Source organism: Marmota monax, unplaced genomic scaffold (assembly GCF_021218885.2).
Source record: "Marmota monax isolate L192 unplaced genomic scaffold, Marmota_monax_Labrador192_F-V1.1 WCK01_AAM20220418_F8-fsc00106, whole genome shotgun sequence".
Classification (NCBI taxonomy): domain Eukaryota; kingdom Metazoa; phylum Chordata; class Mammalia; order Rodentia; family Sciuridae; genus Marmota; species Marmota monax.
The window spans coordinates 6,944,082-6,964,411 of record NW_026695218.1 but is presented as its reverse complement, the minus strand read 5'-3'; the positions used below and the strand labels follow the sequence as shown (position 1 = coordinate 6,964,411).

The following is a 20,330-nucleotide window of genomic DNA, read 5'->3' as shown; positions in this document are numbered from 1 at the left end:
TTTTTAAGAAAAATTTTCCTGTTTTATTATGCCTGTAAGAGTGGTATAAAATTCTTAAGTCAACTGAGACTTCACTAGCCCTGCATATGTAGGGTAAGTTAATTTTTTGTTTATTTCTATCATCAGGCATGTTAAGTAGTCTCCCAAGTGTTAGTTATATTCCTAATGACCATGATTTTTAAGGTCACTTTATTTCTTCTTGATAATTGAGGTCAATCAAGAGTTAGTCAACACTATGCATACTACTCTATTTATTGCTTTAATGAAAGAAAAAAATATAAAATGGCTAGATAGCTTCTGTCCTTTGTGGAAATTTCCCTGTCTCATTTCTGAGATCTTCCATCTAATAAACATCAGAATCACAAAGATTGAAAGAAAAAAAATTTCTGAAAGGGCTTCTACCTTTGATCCTAAATGCATGTATTCTTTCTGGCACTTGAGATAGGCAAATACAGTATATGGTTCAGTACATACATATACCATATTCTATAATGTAGCATTCTAGTCCTAGAAAGTGTTGTCCCCCAGCTAGTACCATAATAGTAATTAAGTTAACTTATTTTTTTGGTTTAGCATAGTTGTGGGTTATAAGACGTGGTAAGTACAATGAATTCCCCTTTAGGCATCAGCATTTTGTCCTACTTCGTTTGATGTAAATGTTCTTACTTACTTTTCTGACTTGGACAGTTAATTAACTGTGAAATTCAATGCCAAAATAAGTCATCAGAACTGTCAAGGATATTAACACAATTCTAAGGATATAAAGGTTGTTATTGTTCATAATGAAGGAAATCTCATTCTACTGCAGGACAGTTAGACTCTATCAAGAGCATTTTGATTTTTATACAGATGTGGGCAACTAGAAATCCATCTAGCTGTGATAGATAATAAGAGAAATTAAAGGAGATTTGAGGTGTTCAGCCAGGAGATAGTGTTCATCATAATTCTGTTTTTATGAGCATATAATACTGAAAAATAACCTAAATGAATGTTTTATATGTCTTGTATACAGAAAATATTAATCCTTTGCGTAGAGATTGAAAAGAGAAAATAATAATTGACTAAATTAAGAGAAAGGTGTTTCTGGCTGGGAAAGCTGAATATTGTAAAGATGCCATTTGTTTCCTAGTAAATATGTACTCTAACAGAGTTCTGCTCAGATTTCTAATGTATTTCTTCTTTTGGACTTGTGTATTTGACTTAATTTTATCAGGAAGAATAAAAGAAAATCTGGAGGAAAAAAAGAGTAACTCTTTTTGCTCTTATTTGTCATAATGGTGAAAATAGGGTACATATAATGTGTTATTCAAATAAATATATTACTTAGAGCAAAGAGGATTGAAAGAACTCAATGCTTTACCTCTAAACATATCAGTATTACTCCTTGAGACACTTTATATTTTTAAATTCATTTACATTTTTACAATAACCCTAAGTGGTAAGTGTTGTCATTCAAGCACATTTTGTAGGTAAGGAAAGTAAGGCAAAAAAGGGTTTTTTCCTCAGGATCAGTAGTGATTGTTGGCTCCAGATGATATAAAATTGATCAATTGCTTACTGACTAGGTATTAGTGTAATTGCAGCTATTCTATCATAGAAATTCTGAACTGCAGGTAGGTGGTGGTCTAGGTTTGGTAGCTGTGCTCCACCTCTGGAGGCTCTGACTTTTTTGTTTGTTGGGGAAAAAAAACATGCACTTTACCACTGAGCTACACCTCCAGCCCTCCCCGCATCCTTTAATTGTGACTCCCAAATCTGCATGGAAACTACCATGATATGCAGTGCCTAAGAAGAGGTGGCGCTTATAATGGGATCCCTTTAATGGAATGCCTGAAATTTGTACTCATTCTTGCTTCGTCCTGTAGACTGAAACTTGGTCACATGTTCAGACATGGTTGTTGTAAGGAAGATTGGAAAATATAATGTATAGATGAAAGGAGACGGAAAGATAAATATTATTGGCCACTTGATGGTTAATACCACACCATGAAAGAAAAATAAGTACACCTGCCCCTCCATATCTGTGGGTTCTACATCCATGAATCCAAACACAGATTGAAAATATTCAGAGAAAATAATTGCACCTGTATATGTATAAACTTTTGTCTTCTCTTTATTCCCTTAACAGTGCAGTTTAGCAAATACAAGAAATCTAGAGAAGATTTAAAGTATTCAAGAGAATGTGCAAATACTGTGTCATTTTACACAATTTTACTTAAAGGATTTGAGCCTCCACAGATTTTGGTGTCTGGGGAGGTCCTGGAATCAATCCCCCAGCTACCAAGGGACAACTATGTATAGAAAAAAAGTTTAGCTCTACACTAATCAAATAAGAGCACATTTAAATAATTAGCCATATTAGCAAAGAATTATTTCTTAATGACTATACATACTATATTAGAGTAAGAATAAATTGGCACAGACATTTGAGAAAGTATTTTTACAGCTGGACTTTAAAAAAAATTTCATACATGGTATAGTTTTTCACTCTATAAACAGAGAATTTAACTGAGGTGGGTGGGCAGCAGGGAAGAATAAGTATGCTATAACCAGAAAACTCTTCACTATAATTGAAAATTTTAACTCATCCTAAATTTTCAACAGTAAGAACAAGGTTGAATACATTTTATCTGTGGTATTGCCATAAGAAATAAGAAAGATAGGATAAAATGAATGTTTTATTAATGTAAAGTAGAAAAGCTGAATTCAAATTATACTTACTATATGACAATTATGTAAACAAAAAACGGGGGAAAGATAGGTAGGATATACATTAAAATACCATGAGTGGCACATGACCTTGTCTTTTTTACCTGTATTTTCTTAATATTGAGAATTTATACTTTTATAATGGAAACTTTGTTTCAAAACAATATCACAAGAAAAGAACTATGTTCTGTGACTCTGGGAGTAGAATAAGACTAGCAGGAGATATTAACAATGACCAGATTTTGAGTTCAATGTAAGAAAACCTGTTTTTTTAGTTAGAGCCATCTAAAAATTCATTGCTATAAAAACTCATCTTCTCAATGAGACCTGCCTGTGTCATCCTATTTTAAGAGCATCCTGTTCTAATTTTCCCTGTATTACCAACCTCTCACAATATTTTCTAATTGTTTTTTCATATCACTGACAATTTATTAAAATACTAGAGAGTTTGCTCATTTAGTTTAGTTGTGTACCATGTATCTCCCATCTCTAGAATTCTGATTCCTCTTGAAAAACAAAGATTGATTTCTGTTTAGTTCATTGATACATCATTAAGAAACTCAAACACTGTCTTGTACATGGAATGTGCTAATATGTATTCAATGAATTAATCTCTTTTTTTATTAATTGTTCTTATCTTTACCTCTTTAGCCCAGCCTTTACTGTTGCCATATAAACCATCTGGTAGTTCGAAGATGTACTATGTTCCACAATTAGAAACAGTTCCTTCATTTCCAGATTCCAAATCTGATACCACCGTTGAGAGTTCACATTCAGGTATTATGCAGAAATTAGTCAAATTTTTATTTTTTTTGCAAATTTTTTTGTGTGTTGGCTGGTTGATTATAAAATGACAAATTAAAGTTCCTTCTTAATCTTCAGTGAAGTATGTAGCTTTGCATGTCTTTATCTTTGATTCGGATAGGTAAGTTATTTGATCAGATTGCATGAACAATTATTTGTTTAGGTTAGTGGATTCCATTTATGGAAAAGGTTTCTAAGCTTTCTTGGTTCACAGTGCCCTTAATATTTCAGTGCTGTTTTCTCCTCAAATTATGTCTGATGCAGATAAGTACAAAAAGTGTTTTTTCAAGTAGCTACTAGGTTATTAGGACATAAATACTGTTTTGATCTGACAACTTAGTAAACAAAACTTATTTCCTATGGCTTTGGTTTTTGAAAAAAAATTTTGTTCATAAGTAACCACGGTTCCTAATGATATATGTACAGCTGTTAGGTACTGTTAGGTACTTGAGATCCATTTGGACAGCCTCTCTTATTTCCTATTTTTTATAACAGCAAATGCCCAAAAGCCAGCTTTACAAAGACAAGGCAAGCATTGAAAGGGACATAACACTATCAGATGTTGACATATTAAACTACCTTGAGCTTATAGTTTATGGAATACATCAGATATTAATTATCACTGTCTTCCCCTAGAATTTTAAAATATCCTGCAACATTCCTGTGAGCACATTATAAGGGAACTGCAAGTTTAGGAAATGTATAGCACCTTCTGGAGGTGGACTTATGTATTTTGGCAGAATATACGTACAAAGAGTATAACTTAAATATTATATTTAGGATCCAAGGCAAAAACGTTTTGATTTGATGGAATAACATTTTGGGTGTTCTGTAGGATATTACTCGGTTCACTTTAGACAAATGATTTTCTTCTTGATTTGTCTATAAACAACTTTATGCAGAAATGGAAAAAAAATAAAAGTTCCTGCAATTGGGCAGATTTTTGGGTTAGTTTTATATGAAAATGGAACAGACTAGTTTCTCATGGCAGCTACATTAACAGCTCTGATACAACCTCTAATCTCCCACTGTAAAGGAGCTGAAATGCTGAGGATTAAATCTACAGTCAGAAACCGAGAAATTTTCACCTTCTGCAAAGCTTTGTTTTTTAAAACACACTTACCAGAAATAAAACAGGCTCACTTAGTTGATTGTCAGTAGGAAAATCTTTTGATCCCTTTTATTGCTAGTTCAGAAGATAGAATATCTATCTACAGTAGAAATCTGGTCAGGTGTTCCAGTACTTTCTGAGGACTTTAGTGTCCTGCTATTGATTGACATCTTTTGGCAGCCAAAGAAAGAACTTGGAAGACTCAGTGGAAAGAATTTGGACATTTTATTACACACTCTTCAGTGGTGAAAGGCTGGACAAAATGGAGGGCCACACTGTGCTCACAAGCAAGGGAAATATAAAGAGGATTGGTTGTATGCCTACTGCACTGATGAATTTCTTCAGATGGTTTTTAAGTACATTCTTTTTTTAATATTTAATTTTTAGTTGTAGGTAGACACAATACCTTCATTTTATTTTTATGTGGTGCTGAGGATCGAACCCAGTGCCTCATGCATGTTGGGTGAGTGCTCTACCTCTGGGCCATAACCCCAGCACTTGAGTTCATTCTTTAACTTTACAAACAAGTTTGCTCTGCTTTGATACCCGTCTAAAGATTGGAGACCAGGGAAGTGGCCAGTTGTCCTTCTCTTTACCTTTGTTATTCTTTGAAGTCCTTCTTATCTCACCACCCTGAATAATAAACCTTCCTAGGCACTGACTGGTGTTTACCCCAACAGCCTCCGGATTCAAGCAGCTTGACTCTGGGTCCCAACAGACAACTTGGTCACTTATCTTTATTTGGAGTCTAGTTAACAAAAGAGAGAAATGATGATAAAGAATTGAATTTATTTTTGGTTTGGCAATAACTGGGAAGACAGCCAACCTAAACCTGTCTTCCCAGAAGCCATACTAGCATTAGAATTTAAAAGAAGAGGACAAAAGCCAAGAAATATGCATAGCATGTGATTATAAATCTGATTCTTTGATTTTTGGTACCTGGGGCTTGGACTCCCAGCTTGAGATGAGGCTGGCAGGAAAAAAGCCATTTACAGAGTCTTTCAATTTTAAAGGACCCCCTGTTGCAATTCCTCCCTTTATCCATTCCTCAATCTTGAGGGATTTGAGGCTACATATCATCTGACTATTTGTTTTTGGATTGGAGTGTAGATCCCATCAAGGGCATCTGAAGTGTATAAGTAAAAGGAGTCAGATGTTTGAGCCTAAAAGTAGAAGTACCAGTGTAGATTGTAGAGATGGCGCCAGAGTCACAAGATACTTGTTATGGTTTAGGTACTAGGTGTCTCTCAGAAGCTAATGTGTAAAACAATGCAAGAAAACTTAAATGTGAAAGGATTGAGTTAGGAGGATCTTAACCTAATCAATGCATTAATCCCTTGATATGGATTAACTGGGTGATAACTGTAGGCAGGTAGGGTGTGGCTGGAGGAGGTGGGCATGGGGGCATGACTTTTACTTTTAGGGTATATATTTTGTGTGTTGTGAGAAGAGTTGCTCTCTCCTTTCTGGTGTGATGTCCTGAGCCACTGTCTACCACATACTCTTCCCATATATGATGTGTTCTGCCTTGTGCCTTGCCTGGGTCCAGAGCAATGGAGCCAGCTGCCTATGGACTGAGACCTCTGAAACTGTGAGCCCTCAAATAAACTTGTCCTTCTCTAAATTTGTTCTTGTCAGGTCTTTTGGTCACAGCAACAAAAAAACTGACTAAAACAATACCCAATTAAATACATTATGTGGAAGGTCCTCTCTGTAAATGCATGGCAACCAAAAGACGGAGGCAGGAGACTGGAAACAAACCTTGGATCAGCAAGCTTTCCTTTATTCTGCAGTGAAATCAATCAGCATCTCTTCCTTTATTCTCAAATTCCTGTCTCATGAGGAGGTTTCCCAAAAGGGAGGTGGATCTCAACTCAGGTCATAAGGGTTATTGACATCATCACAGAAAGAATGTAAGGACAGATCAGGGTCAAAGTGAAGCACAGATTGATTTTATTGAGAGAAAAAAAATATAAGAGACATGATAGAGCATGGGTATTGGAGACGAACATGCTAATCACATCATAGGCATATTGATGTGTGTAAAATCTATAGTACCAAGACATGATCTGAGAGGGTATTTTCAGTCCTCCTTTCTGTTGCTAACTGGACATGTCAGTTATTACTTACTAGGGATCATTTTCTTTTCTTCTTTGTTTAGGATGAAAAATCACTGATAATTTCACATCAAGGGTTTTATTGTTCTGTTTTGTTAATTAAACAGTACCACATTGATGTAACATTGATGGTGTGATGCAGAGTATGACACATAGATTAACTACTTTGATCCTAAAGATATAAATCTTATGAATATCTGCATGTTGAACAAAAGCATTCTTGGACCTGTTTTTCTTTTAGGGCTATGTCAGAAAAGAAGTTATTTATGAACCTGCAGATAAGTTTTAATTATTGATTTAATTGTGCTGTTTCTAATGAGAGTATCGTGAAAGTGACTTTTCAGTTTTGACTTTTAATCCTTGTGAAAATGGACTTTAAATCATGGCCACTCTTGTCCCATATGTCTCCTTTCTACCTGTTCTGATGTCTTCTATCGTACCTCACCAAGATCACCACACTTTTGTAAATTTTACAAAATTTTAGAATATTTGTATTAATGACACGTATGCCATCTAATTGAAAAAACAATCATAGTTCATTTAACCAGAGTAACAAAGTGATTATTTAAAAGATTTTGCAAAAATAAGTGCTTAAATAAACCCTCTTTTAAAGATTTAATTTCCCCAAGTAGTCAAAACCTAAGAATAACCTGGAGAAAACACAAGAAGTTATTTTGATAAAACATAAAACTTTTGATTTTTAAAGTTGGTTCTTTGTAAATTTTACTAAGAGCAGATCAAAGTCTTGTTGCTGTAAACGTAAATAACGAGATTTTGGCTTTATATCAGTGTGTTCAATTTTGATTTTAGAAAAGCTTATAAATAATTTTTATTTATAGTCAACACATACAAATTTCATATAAGATCCATCCTTTATAAAACTTCAGGTTTTTTTGTTTTTTAAGAATCTATGTTAGTTATTTAAATTTTTAGTTCTGTTCCTCTCTTTTTCTCATTTTGAAACAATTCAGCCATTTTACTTTAGGACAAAAATCCTTATCAATATAAAATCTTTTTGTTCAATTTAAAAACATTTTGTATTTTAATGATTTTTTTCACTCATTACATTTAAATGTTCTACTCAAAAAATATGTAAATGATTGCATATTTTGATAGTATGTTCTGAAAGTACTACAAAGATATATGAGTAATTTACAGCAAAACAAAATGGTTAGATTTGTAATTCTTAGACTATTATAAAATGATGTCATCCCAGAAGTCAGAAACCCCACATATGCTATCAGTACTTTTTAAAATCATCTGTTATTTCTCTCAGCCTATTTTGGGCTTGGGATAAGGAAGGATACATGAAATAAAATTAAATTTCTTATGTTTAAGATTTCAATATGTTTTAAACATCACTTGATTATAAACTTTTTATAGGAACTAGTACTTAACAACAAGGCCTCAAATATGTAGAAAAAACTGGCAGCTTCTTTTCAAAAACCAACATAATTAAATGTAGAAATAAACTAAAAACAATTCAAGCCAGCCAGAAAAAGGTTACATGTTGTGTGATTTCAGTTATGTGAAATGTGCAGAATAAATTCATAAAGACAGAAAGTAGAATACTGATGATGGGTAGAAGCTATGGGAATAAAGGAATGGGGAATAACTGCTTATATATACAGGGTTTCTTTGTGGAATGATGAAAACTTACAAAATTAGAGTGCAGTATTCACTTTGAATACAATAAAGATTGCTGAGCTATACTGTAAATGGGTAAATTTTATGTAGTAGATTATATCTCAACATTTTTTTTTTTTTAAAGAAAGGGGCACAATGAACAAGGAAAGACTGCCTGTAAACTTAAAGATTTGGTAGCAGATTTAAAATATATTTTGCAGGCAAAAAAGGATAAAATTAACGTAAAGGAAATTGAATTGCTGATGTGGATAAACTTGAATAAGTCTCTGGAAATACTAAAGAAAAAGGAAACAAAATTGGGATATGAGAAGGACATAAGAGATACAGAAGCACAATTAACAATACCAAACCAAGAATTATATTTGTAGACAGCTGAATTCAAGGTTTATTTAAGGAAAACTTTTTCTCTCTTAAAAAAATAAAAAAGAGCATAGTATGTAGATTGACAGTTTTGCATATAATCTAGGCAAAAACCAGTATTAAGAGACTATGATATATGCTACTGAAAGATTTAACTTAAAAAAGTGTTGGGGGTGGGGGGAGTTAAACCTATTAGCATGCGTATATATTTTAAAGTTATTTAGTTTAAGGAGCAACATTTTCTTCCTTCTTTAAAATTCTAAATGTGAGAAATGAACTCAACAAAATCTATGTTTAGTGGGAAAGGATATAATTATAATTCAAGGATTGTGGACCCAAGTGCATATTCATCAAGCAATATGGCGATAAAATCATTTTCATCAATATGCAAGAGCAAGAAAATATATTCTGCTTCCAGATCTTCTTGAAATTCACTTGAAGACTCAACCAACTGAAAAAATGAATCAAAAAGAAGCATTCAAGAATGAGAAATAAAACATTGCCAGAAGTGACCAGTGGTGAATTTGAAGCCAGTTTACATAAATTTTAGTCTAAATAATAAAATATTTAGCTAAAAAGTGGGAGAAGTACCAAAAGATATTTGGAATGAAATCCATAAGAAGAAAAACTAATTTAATTGTATTTTTATCTTAGTAGGAGATATTAAAGATGTTTTGTTTTATTTCAAAATTTGGTAATATGGGGTAAAGAAGGTTTGACACTGAAAGCATAGGCAACAAAAGAAGACAAGGTAGATAAATAAAAAACATTCTGTATGCCATAGAATATTACCATCAACAGTGAAAAAATATTCCATGGAATAGGAGGAACTATTTGCAAATTATCTGGTAAGGCATTAATACATTGAACATGTGAAAAACTCTTAGAACTAAACTGCAAAAAGCCAGACAGACTGATTTAAACATTGACAAGAGTCTAAGTTCATGTTTCTCCAAGGAAAGTACACAAATAACCAATAAACACATTTAAAAAATTATTTAGTCATGAGGTAAATACAAACCAAAACCATAACTAGGTAATACTTTACATCCATTAGCATCACCATTTTTTTTTAAAGAATTTAAGTATTGATGAGAATGTTAAGAATTGGAATCCTTGTGTATTGCTCATGGAAATGTAAAATGGAGTAGTCATTGTATAAAACAGTATACCAGGTCCTCAAAAAAATTAAACATAGAATTCCTATATATTAAAGCAATTCCACTTCTAAGTATATAACCCAAAGACATGAAAACAGTCTCAAAGGGCTACTTGTACGCCTATATTCATTGTAGTATTAATCACAGCAGCCAGATTTGAAAACCCAAATGTCAACTGACTTATGAATGTATAAACAAAATGTTTTAAATATATCAAATATTATTCAGCCTTTTAAAATGAATGAAATTCTGGTATATGTTAAAAGGTGAATGAACACTGAAGACAGTAGGCTAAGTGAGATAAGCCAGTCACAAAAGTGCACACATTGTATGATCCCACTTACATGAATGATCTAGAGAGGTCAAACTGATGAGAGATGAAAAGTAGAATAATGCTTACCAGGTACTAGGTTGAGGGCAGGATGTGACATTATTGTTTAATGGATACAGAATTTAAGTTTAGGAAGGTGAATAAGATTTGGAGATAGATGATGATGATGATGGTGCATACATTGTGAATGTATTTAATGCCACTAAGCTGTACACTTAAACATGATTAAAATGCCAAGCTTTATGTTATGTATTTTTTAACCACAATAAGAAAATACTGAAAAAAATACCCACAAAACCTCATAATAGCATTTTAAAATTAAGTATTTATCTTACAAATCACAGTTGAGAGTATGAAATTAGCAAGAAATTAAAGAACAAGAACAGAAAACAGAAAAGATAGCATAAAGGGGCTGGGGTTGTGGCTCAGCGGTAGAGTGCTTGCCTAGCATGTTCGAGGCGCTGGGTTCGATCCTCAGCACCACTTAAAAATAAATAAATAAAATAAAGGTATTTTGAAAAAAAGAAAACATAGCATAAAGAGGTCAGGTAATTGGAACACAATGAAGTTTATTTAGTTCTAATAAATAATTTTAGCATACTTTGGCATTGTCATTCAGTTAAGAAATTCATTACATATTTTTAACAAAAGAGAAAAAATTAGTTTTTTACTTTTGGAGGGGGGTTGGTATTGGGAATTGAAACCAATCTACTTTCCTACTGTCCCCCACCCTTTCTTTTTTTTCTTTTTCTTTTTATGGTACTGAGGATCACACATGACAGATAGGTAAACACTCTTATCACTGAGCCACGTCCTCAGCCCACATAAAGCGTTTTATATTTGCACACTTATTTGACCAGAACACACAAAGATCGATTTTCAATCACATTCTTAGGAAATAGCATACTATCATCATCATTTTACCAACAGTGAGGTAACATTTGTTAGTTTCTTAAAGTTGATCTTCACCAAATTGTGTACTCTTTTGTGACAAGAACCATCTTCTGGTTCTTTACCTCTCTTCTTTCATTCCCACTTCCTTTTATTAAATCATCACTGAATACCTAATCTGGATCATCTCAGTGGTTGTCTTGAACAGGAAGGACACAATAGGTATTGGCTGAATCAGTTTTGTCAGAGGAAGTATAATGTTTAAAAGACCATTTTTTTGTGAATCTAGGGAAAGAACTAGGAATATCCACTGTAGTGCTCAGAAGACTTAAGAAGAAAAGAGAATTTTATAAGTATAAATGTTCTCTCTATCCTCTGTGAGCATATTGGGGAAGTAAGAAATGGGAGATGGCAACCCTCATTCATCATAATCCTCATTTGCCTTTTGTAGTGTAAGCATAACTGGCTTCCCTGAATTTATTCTAAAGAAGTGGTTTTCTGGTACAACCTGGCTTCTACACACAAGCTTAAGTTCTTCACCATGTTCTCAGGTTCAGCGACAGTGGTGTGTTGTGTGCACAGAGGAAAAAGTGGACTCTGATAAATTTGTTGAGTATATGGGATGTCAGTTTCAACATGGTGCCTTCAAAGGTGATTTGACCCTGCATGGCAAGAGTTTTCATCTTAAATACTGACTTTAAACCCTAAATTCTATTTAAAGTGTATTGCTACTTGTATGAAAGAAAATATGAAACTATATATGGTGGGATGCCAGTGTATGTTCCCTTAGGGTATATAAACAAGTTTGGTTACATGTGTAACAATCTTTAAATTATTTCCTTCAAACTTTCGGTTTTTTTTTTTTTTTTTCAATGACCAAGTTGATTTTTTTAATGACAAGAAATTATCACCTCATATTCATTCAACCAATAAATATTAAGGCTGTTGCCTTCTTCTGGGCAGATACAATTGCTAGTAACAGTATTTACAACAGTGTGCAAAGTAAACACAGGTCCTTTTACCATAGAACTTATATTCAAGTGGAGAGACAGACATTAAATCACAAGTTAATTATATAATTATAAATTACAAGTGCTAAGAAAACAAAGCATTCTATAATGGTAACAGAAGGACCCAGTTTGGTTTTAGGAGCTTAAGAAGGCCTTTCCAAGGAAGAAACATTTGAACTGAAACCTTTAGGGTGTCTAAATTCAGTAGGCAAAAAATGGAGGACAAGAATGTTCTGGCCAGAGAGAAGATTATGCCCAAAGCTCCTGAAGCAAAAATGAGGTTGATGCATTTGATGAATGAAAAGAAGGGCAGTATAGCTTATTGAAAAAATTTTTCAATAAATTTAGTTAAAGATTCATTAATCTGGGAGCAACCACAGCATACCTTAGAAGAGTTGCCCCACTGAGCATGGCAGAACAGTTGGTTTTGATAAGGTATCCAAACCAGGAACAAAGAAGTAGACTAACACCTTGGTGTTAGGTTACTTTCTATGTGAGGATAAAAGAAGAGTAGACTTCCTTTTTACTCCTGCTCAGACTGAGTTTCAGTTGGTTGCTATAAATCATCTGTTTTTATGAAAACTGATCTATCAGTGGAAAGTTTCAGCTTGATTGCATTGTACTTAGCACAAGTGACTCTGGATTGGACTGTTGGGACTGAGTGTAGGAGCTCAGCCCAAAACAATGGTCTTCTATAAATTTTATTTAACAGAGTAAAGCAGAATGGTGGGTAGATAATGGTTAAAGATAGACAAGTGCAAGATTATGCAAGGTTTTTAAACCATATTAAGGCATTTGGATTTTATTCTAGCAGGCAATTGTGGTTTTATTTATTTTTGTAAAATTTATTTTGGCTGCTTTGTGTAGAAATGGATCATACAAGGGAAGTCACAGACCTGAGTTGGAGAGGGTCAAAGTGTAAGTTGGAGACTTCAGTTGGTTAGAAGGCTGTTACAGTAGTCAGTACCAGAGATGGCAGCATTTAGGATTAGAGTGATGTTGATGAGATAAGGTGAAGTAGACATAGTCAATTTATTTTTAGGAAATAATTCTTCCTGGCCTTGGTGGTTATAGAGAGTGAGGGAGAAGAAGCTGGAGAAAAGTGACTTCTAGTTTTCTAGAGTATATAATTAGGTAAATTTATTAAGACAGAGATTGAGGAAGAAGCAGGTTTGAGGAAAGATGATCAGATTATCAGATTATCTGCTTTGAACATATAAAAAGTGAGACTTCTGTTATACATTTACATAGAGATCTGTGGTTGAGTTTAGACAGAGTCAATGTACAAGTGTTGGGGTTGAATGCATATCACATATGAGGTTGTACTATTTACCTCATAACATACTCTCGTATGAAAATACACAGGCATGAAGATTCCCAATCATTGCTGCTTAGAGTTCTGGGGCAATAATGTTTACTCTTGTGCTGCTCCAAATGTAAATTCATACTCACATATACTATAGCTATTTATAGATGCACTGGTATATACACATATCTGCAGTCTCTTCCCTCTGCCTTTCAACTCTACTGAGGTTTATTCTCTTGCTTATTCATTTACTATTTTCAGAGACTTAATTGTCGTTCCCCAACTGACTGTGAGCCTGACCTGGTTACCTCTCTTGGAGAATGAGAGATGGTGGACAGAATATGCATGTGCATGCTGTTCTTGGGGTGTGTTCTCTGGTATCTGACAGTGTCTGTGAGGAGAATTATTACCAGTTACAGTTGTTTGTGTTGTAACCTAATATATAGTAACTTAAATTTTTGTTATTTAAGGAAGGACATCTTTTACTTATCTCCACTAAAATGCTATAAGGCTTAGTTGTGTCCTCTAAAGCTCAGAAGAAAGGTCTCAGCCATGATATATATTTGTTGGTCACCAGCCTTATCTTGATGGTCATTGGGTTTAGCTAAGAAGAGAGTCCAGTTCTGACCCTTTGAAGAACTCAAGCACTGAGTAACTTGATAGAAGGAAGAATAATAAGGATTTGCCAGAGAGGTAAGAGGCAAAATGATAGAAAGTGATGATAAGGAACCTGAGAAAGAGCCCAATATAATTTGTAAATCTGACCCAGAAGCCTTGGGTAGAATCTTCACAATCAACCCTGACAAACCCTTCATGACTTTATTTGCTCTGTATTAGTAAGACCAGTACTTACTCAGGTCTTATTACCATATACAGAAGCTCCAGAAATCCATGAAGTACTGGGTCCTGGGTTAGAAAGAAAAACAGCTTTGTAGAAAATAATTCTATAGTTACTACAAACCTTTCTATATCCAGAAATGTTCTTTTGCCTGTTAGATGTGGCTTAGATAGTAGATCTCTTTGTCAACAGATATAAGTGTATTGAAATATATTTTAAAAGAAATTTGAATACTTTCAAATCTTTTGTTTGTCACATATCATTTTTTCTTTTTGTCTGTCTGTCTCTTATTCAGTACTAGGCATTGAGCCTTGCATGTGCTAAGAAAGTCCTCTACCACTAAGCCATGCCAGCCCTTACTTTCAGTATTTGTCATTGTATTATCAGATAAATCTACCTGAAGCAGCTGATGATGTTATCCCATTATGAAGAAATCTTCAACGATGTTGCATTTCATGTACAATAAAATTTTTACTCTTCAGCTTGGGATTCCATGCACTGCTGAATTTTGTCCCAATTATTTTTAAATATTACTCATCTTCTTAATCTATCCTATAGTCTAGCCTGACAATAAAAATGTCAGTTATTCTTATATATTCCTTGTGTTTGTTTATGTAGTAACTTCTGTGTTAAATGCCTTTCTACCTTTCTCTCCATACCAGAAGGCCTATTTTTTAATGCAAGGTATACTTTTCTTTTTCCAAAACCTTCCTGAGCTAGAAATAATCTCCTTCCTGAACTGATCAGTGTTCCTCTTTATGTTTTCTTATGTCTTTGTTTCTCCACCTTGTGTTATTGGCATTTATTCTGCATGTTTCATAGCTTCAGTTTGACTAATGTGTCTTGACATTGTTACACTCCCATTGTAGTGGTTTTTTCATAGAAGTGGTCTAAGAGGCAGATTTTTAAAAAAGGTTTGTCTTAACTTCAAGTGTATGTTTGTGTTAATTGTATTAACTTCCCATTTTTCTCTAGGGTCCAATGATGCTATTGCTCCAGAGTTTCCCGCTCAGGTGCTAGGCACAAGGGATGACGACCTCTCAGCCACTGTGAACATTAAACATAAGGAAGGGATCTACAGTAAGAGGGCAGTACCTAAGGCACCCCTGTCACTGGGGAAAAAACCCTTTCAAAAAGATAATGCAGGTAACTGCAATGGCTTTGTGTATTTTGTGACTTGCTTTCCCTGTTGTATCCTAAATGAGAATATTATCTAGTCTTTATCCTTTTTCTGATTTGTTATGCGAAATTTCCTCTTTGTTATTATATTGGTATATACAAGAAGGTAAATATTTATAAATGCTTTTAAGTGCTTCAGGGATATTTTTCACCATAGGAAATATAATATGTTGCAACTTTTGAAATAATACCCAATACTGTATGTTTTGTAGATGAAAATTCATAGAAAATATTGGTTAAATTGCCTCATGAATGTATCTCCATCAGATCTTAGAAACTAACTTATCAGGCTGGATTCTTCAAGAAAGTATGTGCTTACACATGTCTTAAATTTTTTTTTTGATGTTGTCGCCAACATTTAAAAATAAGATTTGGTATTTAGAGCTAAACCAGGCAATTTTGGCTGGCTTTGTAGAAATGGACTTGTATTTGGACAGTTTTCACAGCAAAGCTGGAACACGTATATCCTTCCCACAGAGTTGTTGTGAGAATTATGGGGAACACTCTTTTCAGTGATCAAAGGCAAACTATTATTATTATGACCTAGTTGCTTTGTGAGTATCCATGGACTTCTCCACTTTGCACTCATGGTTTTTGTTTTTCTCATACATTCACTGTTTGTTTTGTTCTCTTATTAAATAACATATTATCTGCAAGAAAGAAAAAAGAAAGAAAGACTTTTAAAAGATTAAAAAAGAAAAAAAGATGATGATTTTGGAGTGGGGTGTGGTAGTGCATACATATCCACTGACTTGAGAGGCCAAGACAGGAGAATCTCAAGTTGTAGGCCAACTTCAGCAATTTAGTGCCCTAAGCAACTTAGACCCTATCTCAAAAGATTAAAATGACATGGATGTACTTAGTGGGGCCCCTGTGTTCAATCTCCAGTACCACAAAATAAATAAATAAACAAACAAATAATACATAAGTTTTGCAGCGTCCCTTGAAAAATCATAGTATCAGGTTACACTCAGCTCACATTTCTCTTCAGCAAGTGTTTTACTCAACTTTTTTATTGCTGCAATTCAAAGGCCTGACAGGAACAATTTAGAGAAGGAAAAATTTAATTGGGGGCTCACAGTTTCAGAGTTCTCAGCCCACAGACAGCTGATTTCATTCCTTGGGGCTCCAAATGAGGCAGAAAAATCATGGCAGAAGAGTATATGGAGGGAGCAGCTCACACAATGATCAGAAAGCAGAAAGCGATTCCTCTTACCATATACAAAATATATACCTGCCCTCCACCCAAAGACATGCCCCTAATGCCAACTTTGGGGATAAATTCTCTGATTGGGTTAGGGCTCTCATAACCCATTTAAGGCTGTCATAACTTTCATTTCACTTCTGAATGTTCTTGCATTGTCTCGCACATGAGCTTCTGGGGGACACCTAATATCTAAACTATTACAGCAAGATTTGTTCAAATCTTCTCTATTTTATAATCTTTCTGTTTCTAATACATATTGTTGAACATGTTATCTATACATTCCTATCATTTTTACTGAATAGAAATTTGAATATATGCATATAAATAATTTATCTTCCTGGTGTATTGGGTCTTTTTGTTATTGTGATTTAAACTTCCTCCTCTATCTTAATGTTTTTTTGACCTGGAGCACTGTTTTGTCCATTTTAACATTGCTCACTAATGTACCAGATATGAAGACTTACTTTATATGTAGTTTATTTAAGATATCATTTGCAAAGGAGTAAATAGAAAAATGCAATAACAGTGACCCAGAACATATACATGAATATGGAAATGAAATATATACAAAGATGGAATAACAATATGGAGAACAGATGAAGATGAACTAACCATTGAGTATGACTTGGACCACTGATGATATGTGTAGGAGAAATAAAATTAGATAAATCCCTACTACTCATTGAATTTTTTCCAGGCATATTTAGTCTAAAGGAATGTGTTAGCCTTTTAGACTTTAGGCAGTCTGTCTGTCTGTCTATCTATCTATCTATTTATTTATTCATCCATCCATCCATCCATTTATTTATTTATTTATTAAAATTTATCAGTTTTGACATGCATGTAACCAATACAATCAATATAAAAAGCATTTCCATTACTTTTTTAAAATTTGATATCATGCACACTGTGTTTCCTGCATGATTTATTACATTAGAAATCAATCACCTTAAGATATTAGACAACCCCACTCCCACATGCCAACTATTATAAAATTAAGATACTTAAAAGTATCTTATAGGTCAAGGAATAAAGCACAAGAAAGGTAAATAAAAGGTGCATGGAACTAAATGATAATAAAAGCTCAAAATATCAGAATCTGTGGGCTGAAACAGTACTCAGATGAACGTTTATAACTTAAAAGTAATTATTATCAGAAGCTAGATTAACAAGTTATTTTCAAAAAGTAAGGAAAAAATGAGTTGGAGCAGAAATATATGAAACAGAGACAAAATAATACAACTGCAAGTTGATAAAAATCAAACAAGTTTAATCAAGAAGGAAGCAAGAACACAAAAATTAATATCAAGTGAAAAGGAGCTATATAATAACCCTACAGATTCTAAAGGTAATATTACAATTACATGTCAACATATGTGATAGTTTACATAACATGGTGCTTATTAGAGAAGGATCCTTGTGCTGCTGAAAAGAAAGTGTATTCAGCCATTGACAGATGAAATATTCTGTATATGTCTGTAAAGTCTAAATTGCCAATTGTATTTCATAGTTTATAGCTTCTTTATTTAGTTTTGTTGGGAGACTCTATCCAGTGGTGAAAGAGTCATGTTAAAGTTACCCAGTGTTATTGTGTTGTTTCTATTTAATTCTTGAAACTGAGAAGGGTTTGTTTGATGTATGCAGATGCTCCATTATTTGAGGCATAATTGTTATCCCTTAAGCAGTATGAAATGTCCTTCTGTCCCTTCTGATTAACTTTGGCTTGAAGTCCACTTTGTCTATAATATGAGGCCAGAAACCCCTGCTTTTGTTTATCAGTTCCATTTGAGTGATATGTTTTTTTCCGGTCCTTTACCTTCAGTCTATGGATGTCTTTGCCTACGAGGGGAATCTCTTGAAGATAGCACATTGTTGGGTCTTGTTTTTTAATCCAATCTGCCAGTCTGTGTCTTTTGATTGATGAGTTTAGTCCATTTACCTTCAGTATTATTATTCAGATATGATTTTTATTCCCTTCCATTTTGATTTATTTCTGGGTTTTACTTTGAATAGTTTCTCCTTTTCTTGACTGTTCTTCTAATGCACTTCTTTCCTTTGCTGGTTTTCACTTTTATTTTTCATTTCTTCTTCATGAAGTATTTTATTGAGAATGTTTTGTAGTGCAGGCTTTCTAGTTGTGAATTTTTTTTTAACTTTTTGTTTATCATGGAAGATTTTTATTTCATTTTCAGTTATGAAGCTTAATTTTGCTGGGTATAGTATTCTTGGCTGGTATTCATCAAGAGCTTGGTATATATTCACAACTTGCTAGCTGAGGGCCTGGATTGAGAAATCAGCTGAGATCCGGATTCGTTTCCCTCTAGATGTGACTTGCCATTTTTCTCTGGCAGCCTTTAAGATTCTATCCGTATTATTATCCTTATTCTATCCTTATGTTAGGCATTTTCATATAGTGTGCCTCGGTGTGGGTCTGTTGTAATTTTGTATATTTGGGGTCCTGTAAGCCTCTTGTGTTTGATTTTCCATTTCATTCTTTAGGTTTGGGAAATTTTCTGTTATTATTTCATTGAAAAGATTGTGCATTCCTTTGGTTTTTGTCTCTGAGCCTTCATCTATCCAGATAAATCTTAAATTTGGTCTTTCAGGTTATCTCATATTTCTTGAAAGTTTTGTTCATGGTCTCTTAACATCATTTCTCCACAGTCGACTTTGTTTTCAAGATTATATATTCTGTCTTTATTGTCTGAAAATCTTATCTTCCAAATGATTTAGTCTTTTGGTGATGCTTTCCATTGAATTCTTAATTTGGTTTATTGATTCCTTCATTTTGAAGATTTCTGCTTGATTTCTTTTCAGAATTCTATCTCCTTGTTAAAGTGAACTTTCACTTCCTATATTTTCTCTCTGATTTCACTCCTTATATCATTCTTTACTTTGCAGATCAGTTTGACTATGTCCATTCTAAATTCCTTTTCTGACATTTTTTTTTAGGTGATCTATTTTGTGACCATGGTATAATTCAGGATTTCTTAAATAAGACAAACAAAACACAGATCCTAAGGGAAAAATAAGTAGATCTTAATATTGTTAAAATGGAAAGTTTTGTTCCTGAAAGATACCATGCACAAGGCACAGATTGAGAGAAGATATTTGCAACTCATTATTAAAAATTCTACAGAAATCTTCATTCTAGTGCTTTTCAATATTAAAAAAAATTGGAACCAGCCTTAAGTTGACCAATAGGTTAGTTGGTATTTTAATGCACTAGAATACTGTAAAGCATTGAGAATCAGTTATAATCATATACTACAAATCATAATATCCAGTGAGAAAGACATGTTGCATAAAAGTACATACAGTATTTGTACCTGTTATGTAAAGTCTAAAGACATTTAAAACAAGATTGTACATTATTTATATTGATTATTTTTATGATTCATACTAGTGCAGTGTAGTAAAGAATTCAAAAACATCCTTGACACTGATAATTTAGTATAAAGGTTGCTGCTGAGAATAGAGAATCATTGAGACTTTACACAAGGAGTTATCATGTCTGTGGTGTTTTATTTCTTAAGCTCAGTTGTAGATACCTTGGTGTTCATGTTATTTATACTTTTATAGGCCTAAAATATTTACTCTTCTTAAAAAATTAGGTATTCTAAAAATTTCAGAAGATTTTTTTTTTTTGTACCAAGGATA

General features: G+C 33.5%; 1 protein-coding gene across 6 annotated transcripts in view; it reads left to right on the top strand.

Annotated features, from left to right (window-relative positions):
• The window catches only part of Alms1 (ALMS1 centrosome and basal body associated protein), a 218,155-nt gene that overhangs the window by 145,642 nt on the left and 52,183 nt on the right, over nucleotides 1-20,330 (top strand). For 4 of the 6 annotated variants that reach the window (XM_046432183.2, XM_046432181.2, XM_046432180.2 and 1 more), the window contains exons 13-14: nucleotides 3,361-3,486; nucleotides 15,260-15,430. In XM_046432183.2, coding sequence (XP_046288139.1) covers nucleotides 3,361-3,486; nucleotides 15,260-15,430 — 297 coding nt within the window. Of the gene's footprint in view, nucleotides 1-3,360; nucleotides 3,487-14,023; nucleotides 14,140-15,259; nucleotides 15,431-20,330 lie in introns of those variants that run through there. The other 2 variants (XR_009225689.1, XM_046432182.2) reach the window with 2 other exon arrangements.